The following is an 18,722-nucleotide window of genomic DNA, read 5'->3' on the forward strand; positions in this document are numbered from 1 at the left end:
TTGTAATTTCAACATTTTTCTCCCTGAGCCAATTTCTAGAGTGTATAATATTAGTTCTGACAAAGGGTCTCCAACCTGCAACCTTAATTCTGTTTCTCTTTCCACATATGCTCCTGACATTGAAGAATTTTTTGTTTAATTTGAATAAAGCTTATTTTCTACTTCTAACAAAAATGCACCTATTGAACAAAAATTGGGAGGGTAGGCAGGGAGGGAGAATTCAATTTCTTAAATTGATGGTTCAATATCAAGTTTTGATAAGCATTTCTCCAATTCCATCAAGAGTTTGCTCTTAAAACTGAAGCATTACATGTTATGGAATCTTGGTATTATCAAACAAGAAGTTGTACTGATCAGATACAACTCCATCTTCAACAGATTTTCAAATAATTTAATGAGAGTCACAAGTATGAAAGCATGACATCAGAACACCGAGTATAAGAATCCCACTTTCAGTCAAACAAGTGAATTATTGACCTCAGAGGCACAAAACAGCTGGGAAACTGGAATCAGAGGCACCAAGAGGGAAACAAGGAGTTCTTTCCTCAGCCATTCTTGGTTACATCTTATCAGTTGGTTCAGAATATTAACAAAGGGCCTGAAGCAACTCAATCGGCATTCTTATCTTGCAACTGGGGTGTAACTCAGGAAAAGAGAAAAAGTAGAATTAAAAATGGCATTAAGAAAATAACTGCTTGAGAATCAAATATTTTCAGTCTGCAATCTGACCCCTACAGCAGGAAACTGAAAATCTACTACAGTTGCTGAGAATTAGTGAACTCAAACTCGAAGTTTTGTCTCAAGACCTAAAACAGGAAATGGCAGAGCCAGGTCAGCGAAGTTTTGTCTGGGTTCAATTAAGCTCCAAAGCAAACTCCATTGAGGGAGTTTATGACCAGAGAGAAAAAAGTTTCTGACCACACATTTTGTAACCAGATTAAGTCTAGTACTGTAGAGGATTTTTTTGCTGTAATGTTTAACAGGGAACAATGACAATGAAAAATATTGAACATTAGTTCAAGACAAAAGTTGAAAATAAATGTTTAAAAGCACTTTTGCACTTGCCTTCCCTTCCACATCCTGATCATCAGAATCGTGAACAGGAGCACATTCGCTGGCATGTCCGTAACAGAAACAGTTGCCTCGAACCACCATGTCATAGATAGCATAGTAATATTTTTCTTTGATTTCCACTCGCGAGTCTAGTAAATTATCACCCAGGGTATGGAGCTTAGTAAACCTTATCCTCAAGTTTGTGATCTTCAGCATGTCTTTGAAACAAAATATGCAATTAAATCAGAATGTGTTACAGTATCTCCAAACAATTGCATGATTTTCTTCAAATGCAAACTTCCCATTAATATTAATTGTTGATTCCACTGGACTAAGAACAAGCAAAAACACTTAGCTTCAATTTTTTCAGCTACAACATTCCAAGATGTTGAAATGTTAATAAAAATAGCTGCCTAACCAATTAAACAACTGCATTAGAAAATTAATTGCAAAAGATACTCCTATTAAAGCTGCAAAATCTCACTAATAGCATTGAGTTAAAATCACATGATACTTTTTACAGTACATCAAGAATGCCAAATTGACAAAAATCAGATTGATGCACCTATTTAAACAAATAATGAAAACTTCCATATCTACTTTGTGTGTACAAGTTTGTACACCCAAAAAGAGGAACAATGACACAAGCCAAAAAATAAATTGAAGAGGTTTAGCATGCAGATAGAGGGAAACTGGTGCACAAAATAAAATTGCAACTTCTCCAAGGCAGGTGTGGACTCAGAGGTCGGTGACAGTGGTGTTCTGCAGGGATCTGTTCTGGGACCCCTGCTCTTTGTGATTTTTATAAATGACTTGGATGAGGATGTGGAATGGTGGGTTAGTAAGTTTGCTGATGAGTCAAAGGTTGATGGTGTTGTGGATAGTGTAGAAGGTTGCTGTTGATTACAACAGGATATTGATAGAATGTAGACCTGGGCTGAGAAGTGGCAGATGCAGGTCAACCCAGATAAGTGTGAAGTGATACACTTTGGGAGATTGAATTCAAAGGCAGAATACAAGGTTAATGGCAGGACTCTCAGCAGTGTGGAGGAACAGAGGGATCTTGGGGTCCACGTCTATAGATCCCTCAAGGTTGTCACGCAGGTTGATAGGGCTGTTAAGAAGGCATATGGAGTGTTGGCCTTCATTATTCGGGGTATTGAGTTCAAGAGCCACGAGGTGATGTTGCAGCTCTACAGAACTCTGGTCAGACCACACTTGGTGTGTTGTGTTCAGTTCTGGTTACCTCATTACAGAAAGGATGTGGAAGCTTTAGAGGGTGCAAAGGAGATTTACCAGGATGTTGCCTGGATTGGAAAGCATGTCTTATGAGGATAGGTTGAGCAAGCTAGGGCTTTTCTCTTTGGAGAGGAGGATGAGAGGTGACTTGATAGAGGTGTACAAGACGATAAGAGGCATAGATCGAGTGGACAGTCAGAGACTTTTTCCCAGGATGACAATGGCTAACACGAGGGGACATAATTTTAAGGTGATTGGAGGAAGGTATAAGGGAGATGTCAGGGCTAAGTTTTTTCCCCCCCACAGAGTGGGTGCATGGAACGCAATGCCGGCAGAGGTTGTGGGGGCAAATACATTAGGGACACTTAAGAGACTTAGATAGACACATGAATGATCGAAAAATAGGGGGCTATGTGGGAGGGAAGGGTTAGATAGATCTTAGAGCAGGATAAAATGTCAGCACAACATTGTGGGCTGAAGGGCCTGTACTGTGTTCTATGTTCTATGTACTTGCCAGTCTCTGAATGACCCTCAGTTCTCTATCAACTGGGAACTTTCCAGAGTAAATTTAAATGCAAATCCAGATGGAGTTGTTGCCTATTTTTAAAGTGCAACATTGATATTTCAAATCTTGTGAGAACAAATTAAGAGAAAGATGGTTTGTTGGCAAAATAAAATTCTTTTTTTACCCCTTCGGCCAAAAAGAATATGGCTGATATTTCATCAGGAACCTAATAGTAACAGACAACATCGAACAAAGGCTGGAAGTTAAGATGTTTTAAAAATGACTATATTTTCCAATCCTCTGCCAAAAAATACATCCTGAAAAAGGAACATTCTACACTTATTAACAGCAAACAGGTTTCAGTAAACAGGAAGCATGCAAGACACAAGGGAAAGCAGATCCAATAAAAATCCATCTGAGCAGTTGCTAGTGTCAATGCAGAAAGTATCAGAAGAAACAATGACAGAAAATATTTAGTGGTCCACACTAGTTGTGGTAATAGAAGGAAATCATAAGCCCAGATATAACAATTACTTTGTATTCTTCGGCTATAAGGATCTTCGATTTTAAAGGCTGGGTCCAACACACGATAGATAACCTGAAGGCAAATAAATTTTTTTGTTTTTATTAAACACAATAATATAAATGACAGTATATGCACATCACACAGTTCAATTCATAAGTCACATCCATGAAAAGCGTCTTGGATTTAAATATTTTGAGTGCAATATAATATGTCAGATTTGCACTAAGTTTTTAAAGCCAAACTGAAATAACTATGCATTTGTGACAAACCTCTCCTTCTGTGGAAGGTTCAATATCAGAGTACCGAGAATCGCAGATAATGTCATCCACTTTCTTCAATGATCCTGCTGAAATGCCTGGAAAGGATGTCTCACAGTCATAAGCGTAGTACCTATACACCTGCCAGGTCTTTCCAAAATCTGAAGATCGCTCAATCATCATAGCAGCTGGACGAAATGTCTGAGCACAAAACAAAGTCTTTGACTTAGTAGTGAACAAGTCTTCATCACATTCTGTTAGTCTCATGCATAAAGCCAGAGTCCACTCAAGTAAAAGGCCAAAAAAAAGTAACCATTTTGCTAGCATGCATTTTATTTTCAAGAATACAGCTTCTTCAGACAGGCCTGATTGGCTGACTACTGCCAGCTGTTCAAAACGCTATGCAAGCCAATCACAAAGCTTGGTTTCTTCAGAAGGTATAGTAGAGCCAGTTTGCAATGCTACTGCACTCACGCAGAGTTCAAGCTCCTACAAGGTAGCCTGAGAATGGGAATTTTAACATGAAAAAATCTGGAAAAAAGTTGATACCAGTAAAGGTGGCCATGAAGCTGCAGGTTTGTCTAAAACCACAACCAATGTCCTTTAAAGGTCTTTATCTAATTTGGCATTGTGTGTCTGGCTCCCACATCAATGTACTTGGCACCTGTCCTCAGAAATAGCTTAGCAAATCACCCAATTGTGCAAGATTAATGAAGGATGCGTAATAAATGGTGACCTTGCTATTGCTGGCCACATCCCAAGATTTATTTCAATAAGATTCAAGATCTTTATTAGTCACATGTACATCAAAACACACAGTGAAGTGCATCTTTTGCATAGTGTTCTGGGGGCAGCCCGCAAGTGTCGCCATGCTTCCGGCGCCAACATAGCATGCCCACAACTTCCTAACCTGTATGTCTTTGGAATGTGGGAGGAAACCGGAGTACCCGGAGGAAACCTATGCAGACACGGGGAGAACATACAAACGCCTTACAGATAGTGGCCAGAATTGAACCCAGGTCGCTGGCACTGTAAAACGTTACACTAACCGCTACACTACTGTGCCTAACAGAAGCAGAAGCAGACCCAAGCCCTAATCAAGGTGTCCATACTATGGTGTCACAGTATTACACTCATGCCATAATTATCACACAAACAACATCCAAACTGCTAAAACCAATCCCAATTCTTTACATGACTGTTTATAAAGCAGACTTCATTGGGAGAGCCCCTTCCAGATGGTTAGGATACAAGCCATTGGTTGCAAACGTATTCCTAAACGTACTTGTTTTATTAAGATTTTAAAAAATCTTTGTCACATTACCTTGAATGGCAACTGAAGTGCCTTCAGAGAACATGACAGAACGCAGGTTCTCTGGTCAGAAAAACTCAAAACAATTTACAAGCTCTTTATAGGCACTTAAGCAGTTTCACAAACCCAAAAAACGGGACAATAGTTTGCACATGAAAAATTCACATGAGCACAGGTTCAGAAGATCACATTATTTTTAAAAAAGGTCATTTACAAAGCAAGCCAAACTCATTCTAATAAAAATTTTGCTCATGAGAAGTCACTTCAAGTATTGCTTCACTTGCGTAAGTATAGAGATTTTCAGAATATTCAGCACTAGCATAGAACTCTTTACCTTGAAAGTCATGATGAGGTGGGTAAAATGGAATTCAGCCTCCAGATCCAATTGAAGAGAAACATTTTCAATGCCTACAGAAAAATTATTTTTTTTCATTGAGTAAAAGGATTTAAAAAAAAACTTACCATACTAGTAAATTCCAATGAATGAAACTTAAGACACAAAACTGAAAACAAATTACATGGGCATAACATGAAAATATATCACAAATAGACCACGCAACCCAACTGGCATCTGCACTTCAAACAAATAACCTCACACCACAGACAAGGATAGAGAAAATAAAACTTGAATGGTCACGTTATAGAAGTGCCATCATGGACAGCTTGTAGCACAAGATGGAAAGCAGAGCAATGAAACCAAGGGAAGAATCTAGAAGGAATGCCATTTGTGGACATGTGGTTTAATTCTTTTTTTCACAGGTACCCAATCTTAAGGATTTACGTCAACAGAAATTCTTGCAATGTGCCTAATGTGTGGAACTCATTATTTTGTACCGAGCAGACAAATGCATCAGACTTTAGTTAGTGCGCATTTGAAGTAACAATGCAACTACAAAGAAAATATGTGGCATTTCATAATAATGCTCTGGAATATCAAAACATTGTTCCATGTAACCTGCAGAAGCAGAACCTTGGACAGCTGGACAAAAAGTAGTGGAGAACTTTTGAAAGTAATGGAGACTATTGAACAGTTCCCTTATACAATGAGATGGACTATGACCTCACGATCTACCTTGTTGTGACCTTGCACCTTATTGTGCTGTACTTTCTCTGTAGCTGTGACACTTTACTCTGTACTATTATTCTTACCTGTACTACATCAATTCACTCTGTACTAACTCAATGTAACTGCACTGTGTATTGAATTGACCTTTACGATCGGTTTGTAAGACAAGCTTTTCACTGTACCTCGGTACAAGTGACAATAATAAACCAATACCAATCTCGCTTCAAAATGAAAAGACTCAAATGTATATCCCAGAATACTATTAGAAATCAAGGCATCCAAGATATTTCTAGAAGAAAGAAGCTGAATGGCTTTCCTCATCCATGATAACTTTCAAATTTTGTTGAGATTGCTGCGTATTTTCCCCTCAAGTTATCTAACATATGGAACTCAGCAACATTTGATGTAATGATGCAACAGAGAATACAAGTGCAGGTCACAACATTGCACCATGATGTTAACAGCAGAAGATGCTTCCTCTACTTACAACCAACTGTTAGTCATGTGCAAATACTGCAGGGCCCAATATAACAGTTAATCAAGAGAGTCCCCTGGGCCAAAGAATTATTTCAAATGAATTTCAGAGGAAATCTAGTTAGTTACATGTCAGACCTACATTTCCAAATAAAAGACTATCTAAACCATTTTTAAACACTTAAGTCAAACTAATGTTCAGGGTTATTCAATAAATTTTCACAAAATCAGTCACATTTTTACAGATGAAGATCATATGCACTTAAGCTATAAGTTTCACTTGAGAAAATATTGGTATCAACATTTGCCTGATTTTAGTGTAATATTTAAGTTCCCTTTACTCCAAGAGATCACTGCACAATGCGATTACAACATGCTCTATCAACTTTGAGCTCTCTAATAAAGAATGTTTCTCACATTTTTTTCCTTTTACACTTTTTAAATTGCAAGCTCAATTGAGATATTGTTCCGCTGCAAAACAATCCCTCAGCACTTCAAGCAAGTGATGTTTTACCATTTGAGCATAGTCTGTGACTGTTGGCTTAAGGAGGGACCTCATAGCAAAGTAGATGTTCTCACTCATTCACAATTCACAGCACGGGGTGACTGAGCAGAAATGAGCACTGGAAACCTTAGCTGATTTTGTATACTCCCTCCCTTGCACCATTGTGTCCCTGCCTTTTTCAAAGTTCAGAAGCACCAAAACCAATTATACTAACCAGCTGCGAACGAATTGAGCAAAGGATTATAAATAAAGAGTAATCTGGTCATCATGTCTCAGTAGAAACATGAAGTATCACTTAAATCAACAAATCATTACATTGAAAGCTTTAAGTTAATGCTACTACATTAAATTTTCACTAACAGCTGAAAGTTCTAACTACATAAACAATCAGTTCCTACTTAACAACGAATACATTCAATTCACACAGGAACTAACACATACCATTCTCAGACTGCCACCAGGTATTCAGTCGGTTGTGAGCAAAAGTCGTGACCACGTTCTCAATTCTGTGGCTGTTTTGATTTTCAGCAAAAGGACTCCGCGAATCACATGAAAAGCATTTCTTTTCTTCCTGAAAAATCCAATTCAAAATGTACGTTTTCTATTTTCCCAATTCTTAATGCAATCTTGATGTGATGAGGTCAGAGATTTGCCAAGATTTGTCAAAGTTACAACAAAAGACCAGCATCCCTATTGATGGTTTGGGAAAAGACGCAATCGAGTTCCTCAATGCTATTAAGCTATCAAGCTATCACTATTGGAAGCTGGAGACACAAGAGACTCTAGATGCCAGAATCTGGAGCAATAAACAATCTGCTGGAGGAACTCAGCGGATCAAGCAGCATCGGTGGGAAGAAAGGAACTGTCAATGTTTCAGGTTGAAACCCTGCATCAGGAGCGATGCAAGGTTTCAACCCAAAATGTCGACAATTCCTTTCCTCCCACAGATAATGCTCAACTGCAGAGTTCTTCCAGCAGATTGACAATTGGAAGGGGCAGCAATATGGCGGGGTTAACAATACATTACAGTAAAACAACATTACAACAACTTCCAGAAATGTGACATTTTTAATACAGTAATATCACAAAGCTTTTCACAAAATATTAATAAAGTGACAATACCATAAAATCTATTGGTACAGACAATCTAATTGACAGAACAAGAGTAGGAAAGTATTGGGAGGATTTGAAAAAAGTTAACATTGTGGCTTACTAGCATAGGTCAGCAAGAACAGGAATGATAGCAAACTGGGTGTGGTAAAGTTGGCAGACCGTTAGCAGTTCTGGATGAACTCAAGCATACAAAAGGTACACATGGGAGGCCAGCTGGGACATCACTGAAATAGCTCAACCTAGAGGAGGGAAGGGTTCAGGAGCAAACGTGGCAGACTAGAACGGGAGGGAATAGATAAAGTTGAGTGGCTCTTAGTCAAATGCAGCTCAGGTAGTAACAGTAAGATGTCCTTTTGCTTATGTCTGTTCTATCCATCTGATGTACATTAATTTGCACTGTTTTTCACCGTTCTTGGGGGAAATAGAACTGGGACAAGTTAGGTCCGCAGCTCAACAACAGATCAAAAGCATCTTGAAGTACAAATAGTTAAAGTGACAGGTACCGCCAAATATAAAGCTTGCGTTTGCAATACTTTATGTCTGGAAACATCTCTCACCATTACAAAAATACAGAACTCTATAGTGGAAACAGATGGCTACATATTAAAACATGCACACCACAAACATAAATTTGATTTAATAAGTTCAGAGTGGAGTTAACAATGCAGCCTCAAATGAATCATGCATTACAATCTAACACCATAAAATATTCAAAAGTAAACTTTGACTCCTAAAGTGATGAATTATTTACGGTAGAAAGAGTCAAGCGCCATTTTTGTACGTCAGATCCCAGTGCCATAATTACATGCTTTGTGACCATTAATCTTGCATCTGACCCATTCCCACAAAAGTTTGCCAACTGCTTTTTCCAACAGCAAAATTAAAGACATTTGGAAATCATAGATTACTGCTTTAGATAACTGGTTCATGCCTTTGATCGTTTTTAACTGCTATACTTTTCAAGCCATCAAGAACAGACTAGCCAATTTAGCTACTAGGAATTTATCACTGGCTTCCCAATAAATCAGGTATCATAAAAACAATTCGAGGGGTAAAATTTAATTTCAACATAGGCGCAGCATCAGCTGCCCATTATACATGCTTCCTTTCCAAGGATTTACTCTTTGAGCAAAATTTCTATCCTTAAAAAGCAATTTAACAGCAGTTGGCCATGGAATTTGATAATTATTGGCATAAAGTCTAAAATACAAAGCAGCTTTTGTACATTAGGGAGCATCATGCTTTTTTAAATGCTTACAAATAACTTTGCTCTTTCCTTAGCAAGTACAATTCATGAAATAATTGTGCCTGTACTTGGAGATGTATATGGTTTTCAAAGAAAATTGTGTAAATTCCAGAATGTTGATCAGTAATCTCCAACTTCATTTGCACTGATGAGCCACTGTGGCCAATGACAAGGTTTTGGCATTTGATTGTCCCCATGAGCAAATCAATTAAGAGGTCACACTGGCCCAATTCCTTCAAGGTATCATTACTTGCACAATTTCTTGAATAAATGGCTAGATAAGCAGTGGCACCACTCAAAATTAACTGTTTGAGACACTGCTTGCAAAATAAAGACAAAACAGGATTGCTGATTGCAGGCAATTATCTCGAAAAGCAGCTGTCAGACTCCAATTGATTAGACCTAATGAAAGACTGGCTTTACTAGGCAACTATGACAAAAGCAGTAACTATTTAAACAACTTGTTTATTCATTTTAAAATATTTATAATACCGCTCTTAGTGTTTACCTTATATTAGAGAACAAAAATAAAATAAAAAAATACTCAAATGGGCAAATTCAGCATTTAGAATGTACAACTGCAGACTGAACAGTAACATTATGCAAAATACTCTAACTAGCACTGATCAAGCAGCAGGTGATCAGGGAAAAAAAATTAACTCTGCAGCTGATGTACACTTGAGCTGAGATTCCCAGATGCAAATGCAATGGGAAAATATTCTAATCTTTTTCACTTTGTCGAACATAAATAAGGCAGAAATGTAAGTAAAAACTGCATAACTCTCAACCAGATGCAGAAAGATGCTGCATTAGATGATTGAGCTTTTGCTGTGTCACTTTTGATCAGTATAGCTACAAGTTACTGTTCTTTTTTTCCTTCTTGAGTCACCAACTTTGAACAAAGATATTTACTTTGAGTGCTGGTTGATGATATTATTGTTCAGTTACAGAAGCAACTTTGCAAACTATCTTGTCAGAGTTAAAACCACTCTCTAATATGATCTCATCACTTATCTATTTTAATGTGAGCCAAAAAGGCATGCAATCTCCATCTGGACTAATCGGAAGAATACTGCTCATTTGCTCTGCTTCTGTCAAAGGAGGGTAACCTTCGTTCACTGCTCTCCTGTTTACGATATAGTCAATTGGTGGTTGCACTGAATTAAGTCATGCATAAACCCTTTGTAATTACATTGCTGGTACTCACTGCCCTTGCTTTGCAGGAACCACTCACTTCAAACCAACAGAAAATGAGCATGTCCACATTTTTGTGAAATAATGCCGCAATCAGTTCCAGATAGTCAGACTATTTATGTTACGCAGTACACATGATAAGGAGAATGTAGTTTGCCACGGCTACATTTCTGTGAATGCAAAGGCATTTGATATGCTAACTTACAGAAACAAATACCCTATGAATTGCAACTGTAAAGTGAATGTATTCAGTCAAGACCAAGAACATAGTGGTAATTTCCTAGGGCTTCAAAACCTCAGAAACCTGCTAAGCAGGGCTTACTTCTTCATATTTGTTATAAAGATCAATAGTACTTCCTTCCACTTCCAAAATATTGCTCATCTCGGCCTCTACTTCTCCCCAATAAATCAAGGTTCAGTGTCTCACTGTTTCCCTCTTTGTTTCTATGCTGCTCAACCATATTTAAGTCCATTCCTCTCCTGTACAAAGTTTTGTGGATCATCAACGTCTTCACCTTCCAAACAAATACACTTGTGCCACTGACTGACTTCTGTTTTCAGTCTTAAAATCTTCCTTAGATTACCCTGGCTTAACTCATGACCTTTATAGCTCTTGGTTTATAGCTGGATCAGAAGTTCTCCCCATAGTCGAATAATTCCTTGGGATCTTTACATTCACATGAACAGATAAATGGGCCTTGGTTTAATGTCACATCCATGCTAATGGTACCAAAGTGCAGCAGTTCCTCATTGATGCTTTCAAATAATATAGCCAAAGTAGTGTTGCTGTGAGGAAATAAACTTTAACATATTTTCATTGGTGATACAAATAAGGTTGCAGAAGATGCAAGTACTTTATTTTAAATAATCAAAGTTATTGACCTCCAACAGACTAAAACACCCAGGTACTACTATCAAAAAAAGTTGTACTCACTCCAGAGTAGCAATGCTGTTTTCAAAAATTAATGATCTATCTGGGGGCAAGTTCATTCAATGATGAAAACTTCAATAAGGAAATCATTAGCAAAGCCCAGAGACTAATCTTTGCCCCCTCCAAGCAAGTCAGGAAAGTAATTTGCTGGCCTCTCCTTGACAAACCTCCTCAGTCATAAATAGAACTGAAACTTCAAAAAAAAACCTTCAGATCACAATGTTAAAAAGTTGTGCTGTCTATTTCAAAACAGACTTATGGTGTGCACTTTCACAAACCAGGGTATTAGCGTAGTACATGGAACCTAAAAGCATCTTAAAACTCCATTTGCACAAGTATGCACATGCACAATTCTTTTTGAGGAGGGCAATTTGACCCACAGTAGAATTAGAACAGTTTCTACATCATTGGGTGCCTTGGGGAATATCACAAAGCTGCTTTTTAAAGTAATTGTGTGACACAAATAGTTCAATAGTTCCCATCAAGGTATATTTGAACTATCCTGTGTTATCTTGCACAGGTGTTCAGGCCACACCCTCATGTGGGACATCACAAGAAGGCATCTAAAGACTAAGCAATTTGTGAATGAAGCAGGTAGTTAATCTCAACACGAAAGCAAAGCATGGGACAGGCTTTACTGCACAAATATTTTCTGAATTGAATGTACCAGTATGGTTCCCTTTTCCTCACTCACACACAATCATATTCAATAAAATGTACATCATACCTGAAGGTGGCTAACAATACAGAAGGGCTCAGGTTTTTGCAAGCCACAGGTGGAGGTGGCAGAGAGCTTATCAGCTCGCCCAATCAACAGATCTCCTGTAGCCGGATAACAGCTTCCCTCAGCGCAGCCATAACTGAACTCTGGCTCTTGAGAGAGAGCACAGTGCCAAAGGGTGACTGGAAGACAAAGCATAGATTATAGTAAACAGTAGCTTCAAAGAAACAGAGACCATTCTGCCCATCCTGCCAGTGCCAACTCTTCCAAAGTATCCAATAAGACCCATTCCCTTCCTCCCCCAAAGCCAAGCAATTTTTCTTTCCAAGTGTAAATGCAATTTAATGCAAGATTTCTATTTGTAAACACGAGCCTAAAATGTATTGGTATTGGTTTATCATTGTCACTTGTACTGAGGTACAGTGAAAAACTTGTCTTGCATACCGATGGTACAGGTTAATTCATTACCATGTACCGAGGATATGTCACAGAAGTATTTTGCTCAAGATTCATTACAAGGTTTTGCTATTACTAAAAATATACAAGGATCTGAGGACAGATCATGGGTTAAGAGACAGACTGACTGAAATTCACAGAATGGGGATCATCAATTATTTTACTTGATTACCAAACTTACCCATGGCTTCCTCCACGCTACTCTCACATAGACTGGGTGCGTGTACACGTGCATTCTTCCAAGCTCTGAAATTTTGGTAACATTCCCAATTGTATTAGTTTAGATGGAAGTTAAGGAAGTTAATTTTGATTCATGCTGCTGTTGACTGTGGAGCATGAGGCCCATTCTGCGTAAAGCAACCTTTCACTCAACTGGGAATCAGATTACCAATCTGCTTCCAGTGCTGAAGGACAAGCTTGAGTTGATGCACTTAGATGGGCATTTCAGACAAATTAAAATACTAGTCGTAACACGGCAACATATTTTAAACAGAGCTGGTAAATCTGTAAAGTACCAAACATACAACTTATGTTAAAAACAAGTTCGGATTCCCAAATGAAAAATGTGGCTGATAAATAATTTAAAATTTACACCTTTTAGTTTAGTAGACGCCTTACTGAATTAACCCCACAAACTGCGACGTAAACATTTTTTAGGAGTACATGTAATGAGGGGCTGAGAATTACTGGGAGATCGAGAATCCCTTTGAAGAACGGTGTTGAACAGCTAGTGCTGTTCGAATCACGCTGCTCCGATTCCGACCAGGACTTGAAGAACTGGAGCGAACTTCTTCATTACGAACAAGTTTGTGAAGTGAGGTCAAGGGTTCTACCGGTAATTTGGGGAATTACTAACGGATCTCCAACAAAGCATCAGGTGAAGGGAAAGGGAATTCCGTATTAAGGACAGTAGGAACTTTTCATTTAAGTTTAACTGTGAGAGTGTTTCCTACAAATGAAGCAGTTACAAATTTATCCCAATTCATTTCAACTCTTTTTCGGAACTGGGTGCGGAGTGAGCAGATAAGAGTTACAGCATGCAATTATTATCATTCTTTAAATTTCGAATATGCCCCTTAAATAAAAGCTCTCTAATTTGTTTGGGAAAAGGAAATATCTTCCCCCCCCCCCCCGAAAAAACTTACCCCAAATACTTAAACTCCCGAAGAGCAACATTGCCGTATAACTATTCTCTTGGCAACTAATGAACTTGAGAAGAAAGCACAGCGAATAAACGGTGACAAGAGCTGCAGTTCCTTCGCAGGACGGGTTGAAGTCTCTCAGTTCCCCCTCTCCCGGCGCCGCTCCCACTCGAGGAGCAGGCAAGCCCTGCACGCATGCGTTCGCCCACTCGTCACTCAACCGGCTCCTTCCCGCCTCGCTGGGTTACTTTCTGATGCAGAGGGTCTGCTGGCCGTGGGAGATGTTCGATGCTGATGTCAAATGTTTCTGCTTCAAAACAAAATTCCCGTCTCTAGAGGCTCTGTTTTATGTAGATGGAATTGGCAGAAGAGGGAAGCGAATGAAAACCGCAAAGAGCTTAAAGGGTGAGAAGAAAGACTAGCGAGCAACACAAAAGGAAGTAGTAAAGGATCAGGAGGTAATTAATTACAGATGAGAGAGGTATCCAGAAGCCCTCAGGGACCCCAGTTGTGACACCCATTAATTTCAGAGATTTCATCTCAGTTGCCATTATTGAATTTTGAAAGTTTCTTAGTAATATGATAATTTATCGCACTTTGTTGGTGCTGTAACTGTTATTTAGTCCTGCTTAATATGGATAATTCTGCATTCTATCACTTCGTTTTGAAACTCTGGAGTCCAAAGTGCTTATATAAGTAATGAACAGTGTTGGTCTGGCATCGATCTCTGGAACATCGCTTCTTACCTTTTGCCAGTCTGAATAACTATCTTGTTTCCCCCCCCACGTTTCCATGTGTAAACCCAGTTTACCATCCATTCTGGCACATGTTTCCACACTCCGTGTGGTTCTGATCTTAATCGAAAATCAACTGTGTGCTTGTAGACATATCAGTAATTTGTCAAAAGGAAATCTTAGAGCAGGTTTTGGCTATTCTGCCTTAATATTTTCTTATTTTCAGGTAATTTTGTTTGTTTAATAAAAAGGAAGAAGTTGTTGAAATCATTTTGAAAATTTATTCCATTTGTAGCATCATCTTTGGTCATTCTTTTCATTCAAAGAATCCACCAGTTGGTCAAGTATGACCTTATAGCATTCCTTCCAAATGTCTTTCAATTACATCTTTTGGTGGGGCTTCCATTGTCTTAGTTATTTTAAAATAACCGGTCCACAGCTCCCTGTTTTGTTCAATCTCTGTTTTTGAATTTAGGAGTAACATTTCCTGCCTCCTATTTCCCTGGCACTATTCCCTTTTCTAAATACTTTTTATGTGTTGTCATCACAGTGTAGGCAAAAGCAAATGCTCCATGTTGCTCTGTGTTTGGATTTACTTTATCCTGAATAACTAGAGCTTTGCATTCCATCACTCATTTTACTCTGAAGTAGAAAATGTTGGTAGGTACAAAAGCTGGAGTGCATCAGTCACCATGATATTTAGAACTCATCAAACATAATAAGGACTGTTTTTATTTGGTAAGCATTCAAGTTTATTCAATCTTGGATTGCGAGAAAACATCTGCACATGCATAGCAGAAAGCTCTGTTCTGCAAATCTGCTTGGGAACACCAATTTTGCCCAAGTCACTTGCCACCTTATTTGAAAAGGTATTGTCCCTTCATCATAACTGGGTCTAAACACCAGAAATAGACCTTCACCACAAGGTGATAAATGCAACTTACCACCACCTCCTCAATGAGAGATAAGCAGCATATTCTGACCCTTCACCAACACCAACAATCCATAAGTTAATTTAAAAAAAAAGTTGTTTGGACTTGGATTACACTGGAAAGGCACCATTCCTTGGTCATTCCTTTGAGCATCATGACACAACCATGACCATACCTCTGGTTGTAAAAGTCTTCCCCTGTTGGAACAATAAGATGCCTATTTGGTAGTTTGACAAATTTCATTACAATCCGTTCCCTACCAACCTTTGATAAGATCAGAAAGATGACATTAGGTTCAGGGACTTTTTTTTACTAAGCAATGGGAATAAAACATCCAATTGTCAAAATTCACAGCTGAAAATATTGAAGGCAAGATCAGAATAGAATTATCACAGATATAAATGCAAAATGCTGCAAATCCAAAATGAAACAAAATGCTGAAATGCAGCAGGCCAGGCAGCATCTGTGAAGAGGTTAGGACCTTTCATCAGAACTCCCCCAGACATCAGCCAAAATCGTTGAGAACTACTTGATCAGGGATCAGGAACCTCAGAAATAGGAATTGAATTTGGATCAAGTTCCATCTATAAGGATTGAATTGTATGTACCTTGGGTCTTAAAATCTAAATTCATAACATTTAGTTAAATATTGTTGTTACTGGACGAGCATCAAGACCCCTATTGATATGTCAACTAGAAAATTTCAAATCAATTTAAATTTGGTAAAAAAGCTAGCATTGGTAATAGTGACAACCAGATCAACATAAATTTCCATTTGATTAACTAATGTCCACTAAGGAAGGAAATATGCCATCTTTACCAGTTAGATCTGTCTCTGACTTCAGAACTACCAATGTGGTTAATGTGTAGCTGTCCTCAGAAAAGATCTAGCAAGCTAATCAGGTCAGGTTGCAATTTGTGCATGGAGAACATGATGTTGATTTCCTGTGAGTATGTTTAAAAAAAGTTACATCCTACAAAGGTATGGAAAATAGATTCCATCACAGGAGACTAAGGGGAGGTTTCCTTGTTCTTCACAAAGGCATGAATCATTGTTTGGGCTATAAAACTGTTGAGAAATTAATGAAAGAAGGTTGTGTGGCAAGTTTTACAGGCAAGCAGCTGACTCATTTCTCAGGCCTTATAAACTTGTTTATAAACTTTTGAGGTAAAGAATAAATCCGATATTTTCCAATTGATTTCTGCACAAGTTCCTTTTTCTTCCTTCTACCTCATATTCATTACAAACTTTTGGAAGTCAAACAGCAGCATTCTGTCATTTGGGGTAAGTCCGTGCTTTGCATGCATATTGAGAAGTTAAACACACTGCACATGTTCAGAGTGCCTTTCGGTAACCAAGTTCCAGTCTCTCAGCAGAAATATCAAGTTTAAGCATGGGCTTTTGAAGGAGAGTAAAAATTTTGATTAACGTGATAAAATACACAAGAGTGGTAAAAACTGAATGGGTAAAACATTGTGCCTGGCTCTCTATCTTTTTCTCTAATAATGTTTTCATTTATTTTGTTTAAAATCTTATTATGGGCATTTGGACTTTTAATTACTGAGGAAAAAATGGCAGACAGAAATGTGTCAGAAATAATTTATAATTAGTCTCTCATTTTTCCTATTTTTCATGCAGTTTCTGACTGATCATTTGGATTGTTTGTCTTAATGTGCCTACTTGCAGTTTTCAAGTTGGTAACCTTGTTTTTGATTCTTCAGCCACCTTGCTTTTGATTCTTCAGCTCTGATTTTCTGTACTGTACTTTAGCCTTACTAGCTAAAGTATAATGCCAAAAGTGTGATCATAAAACAGACAACAGGAAGGGTATGTCACTTGCAAGACCCATAATGTCTTCAACCATGTATTTTGTGATATTTTTTCCTTTAAACTAGTGTTTTTATTGGGATCCTTGGATTTAAAGGTAGTTGCAAGGTTGGAGGGTTATCTATGCTGCTACAGGACAAGTACGTCTAAATTACTTTACCTAAGAACATAAGAAATAGGAGCAGGAGGAGGCCATCTGGCCCATCAAGGCCGCTCCGCCATTCAGTAAGATCATGGCTGATCTGGCTGTGGACTCAGATCCACCTCATCTGCCTTTTTCCCCCATAACCTTTAATTCCCCTACTATGCAAAAATCTATCTAACTGTGTCTTAAATATATTTAATGAGGTAGCCTCCACTGCTTCTTTGGGCAGAAAATTCCACAGATTCACTACTCTCTGGGAAAGCAGTTTCTCCTCACCTCTGACCTAAACCTATTCCCCCGAATCTTGAGGCTATGTCCCCTGGTGAACTTCCTCCGCACCACCTCCAAAGCCATTATATCATTCCTCAAGTAAGGAGACCAGAGCTGCACACAGTACTCCAGGTGCGGCCTCAGCAATACCTTGTACAGTTGCGGCATAACCTTCCTGCTCTTAAATTCAATCCCTCTAGCAATGAAGGCCAGCATGCCATTTGCCTTCTTGATAACCTGTTGCACCTGCAAACTGACCTTTTGCGATTCATGCACAAGCACTCCCAAGTCCCTCTGCACAACAGCAGGCTTCAATCTTTCACCATGTAAATAATAATGCCTGTTTTAGAAAGTTGCATTGCTTTGCAAAAAATTGGGTCTGTGCATACTTAAGACAAGAATTAAATAACATGAATATCAATAGCTCAACAAGGAATGGAATCAATTAGAACTGAATTAACTGTGCTACTACTGTGAGCTGAAATAATTTTAGATATAATACCAATTCTGCCCTGCAATGCAGAAACATGGCTGTGTGCCACATACCAAAGCTTAATTTCCCAAGACACTAACTGCCTGCGTAACTAATCAATTCATGATACGGATTAGACATGCATGCACAGTTCAGCCATGTCATTAATATTGTTTAAATGGACAGCATCAGCAGTAAACGGCAGTACCACCCATATAGAAACAGTTATGTATAAGCTGGAATCTATAATTGAAGCTCACTCCCAATCATATGATTCCTTGGCTCTCTGTGCACAAAATATCATGAGCTGGGAATGTCTGAAATATTTATCTGCATAGTCCATTTAGGTGTATCTCCTGAAGCATTGTAGTCCACATATCTTACCAGCAGGTCTAATGGTTCTAATCTAGTCATCACTGACATGATAGCACTAATGGTACTTCCCAAAGGCTTAAGCCCAGAAATTCAGAAAGTACACAGAGGGATATGAAATTAAAGTGGAGTTAGTAGGCATGATGGTCAGCATAGGCGCAGTGGGCCAAAGGGCCTGTTTCTATGCTGTACAACTCGATGACTCTATGGCAGATCATCAAGCAGGAAA

At 38.5% G+C, this 18,722-nt stretch overlaps 1 protein-coding gene across 1 annotated transcript in view; it reads right to left on the reverse strand.

The window, feature by feature from the left end:
- lamb1a (laminin, beta 1a) overlaps positions 1–14,059 on the reverse strand; it is a 72,926-nt gene extending 58,867 nt beyond the window's left edge. Inside the window, exons 1-7 of the mRNA XM_052033675.1 lie at positions 13,744–14,059; positions 12,149–12,324; positions 7,379–7,508; positions 5,227–5,300; positions 3,593–3,781; positions 3,332–3,395; positions 1,066–1,271 (exon numbers count right to left, since the gene is read on the reverse strand). Of these exons, the coding sequence (XP_051889635.1) occupies positions 1,066–1,271; positions 3,332–3,395; positions 3,593–3,781; positions 5,227–5,300; positions 7,379–7,508; positions 12,149–12,324; positions 13,744–13,774 (870 nt within the window). The 5' untranslated portion in view covers positions 13,775–14,059. The remainder of the gene's footprint in view (positions 1–1,065; positions 1,272–3,331; positions 3,396–3,592; positions 3,782–5,226; positions 5,301–7,378; positions 7,509–12,148; positions 12,325–13,743) is intronic.
- Positions 14,060–18,722: the final 4,663 nt, after the last annotated feature.

The sequence above is a fragment of the Pristis pectinata genome, chromosome 19, assembly GCF_009764475.1.
Source record: "Pristis pectinata isolate sPriPec2 chromosome 19, sPriPec2.1.pri, whole genome shotgun sequence".
NCBI lineage: Eukaryota > Metazoa > Chordata > Chondrichthyes > Rhinopristiformes > Pristidae > Pristis > Pristis pectinata.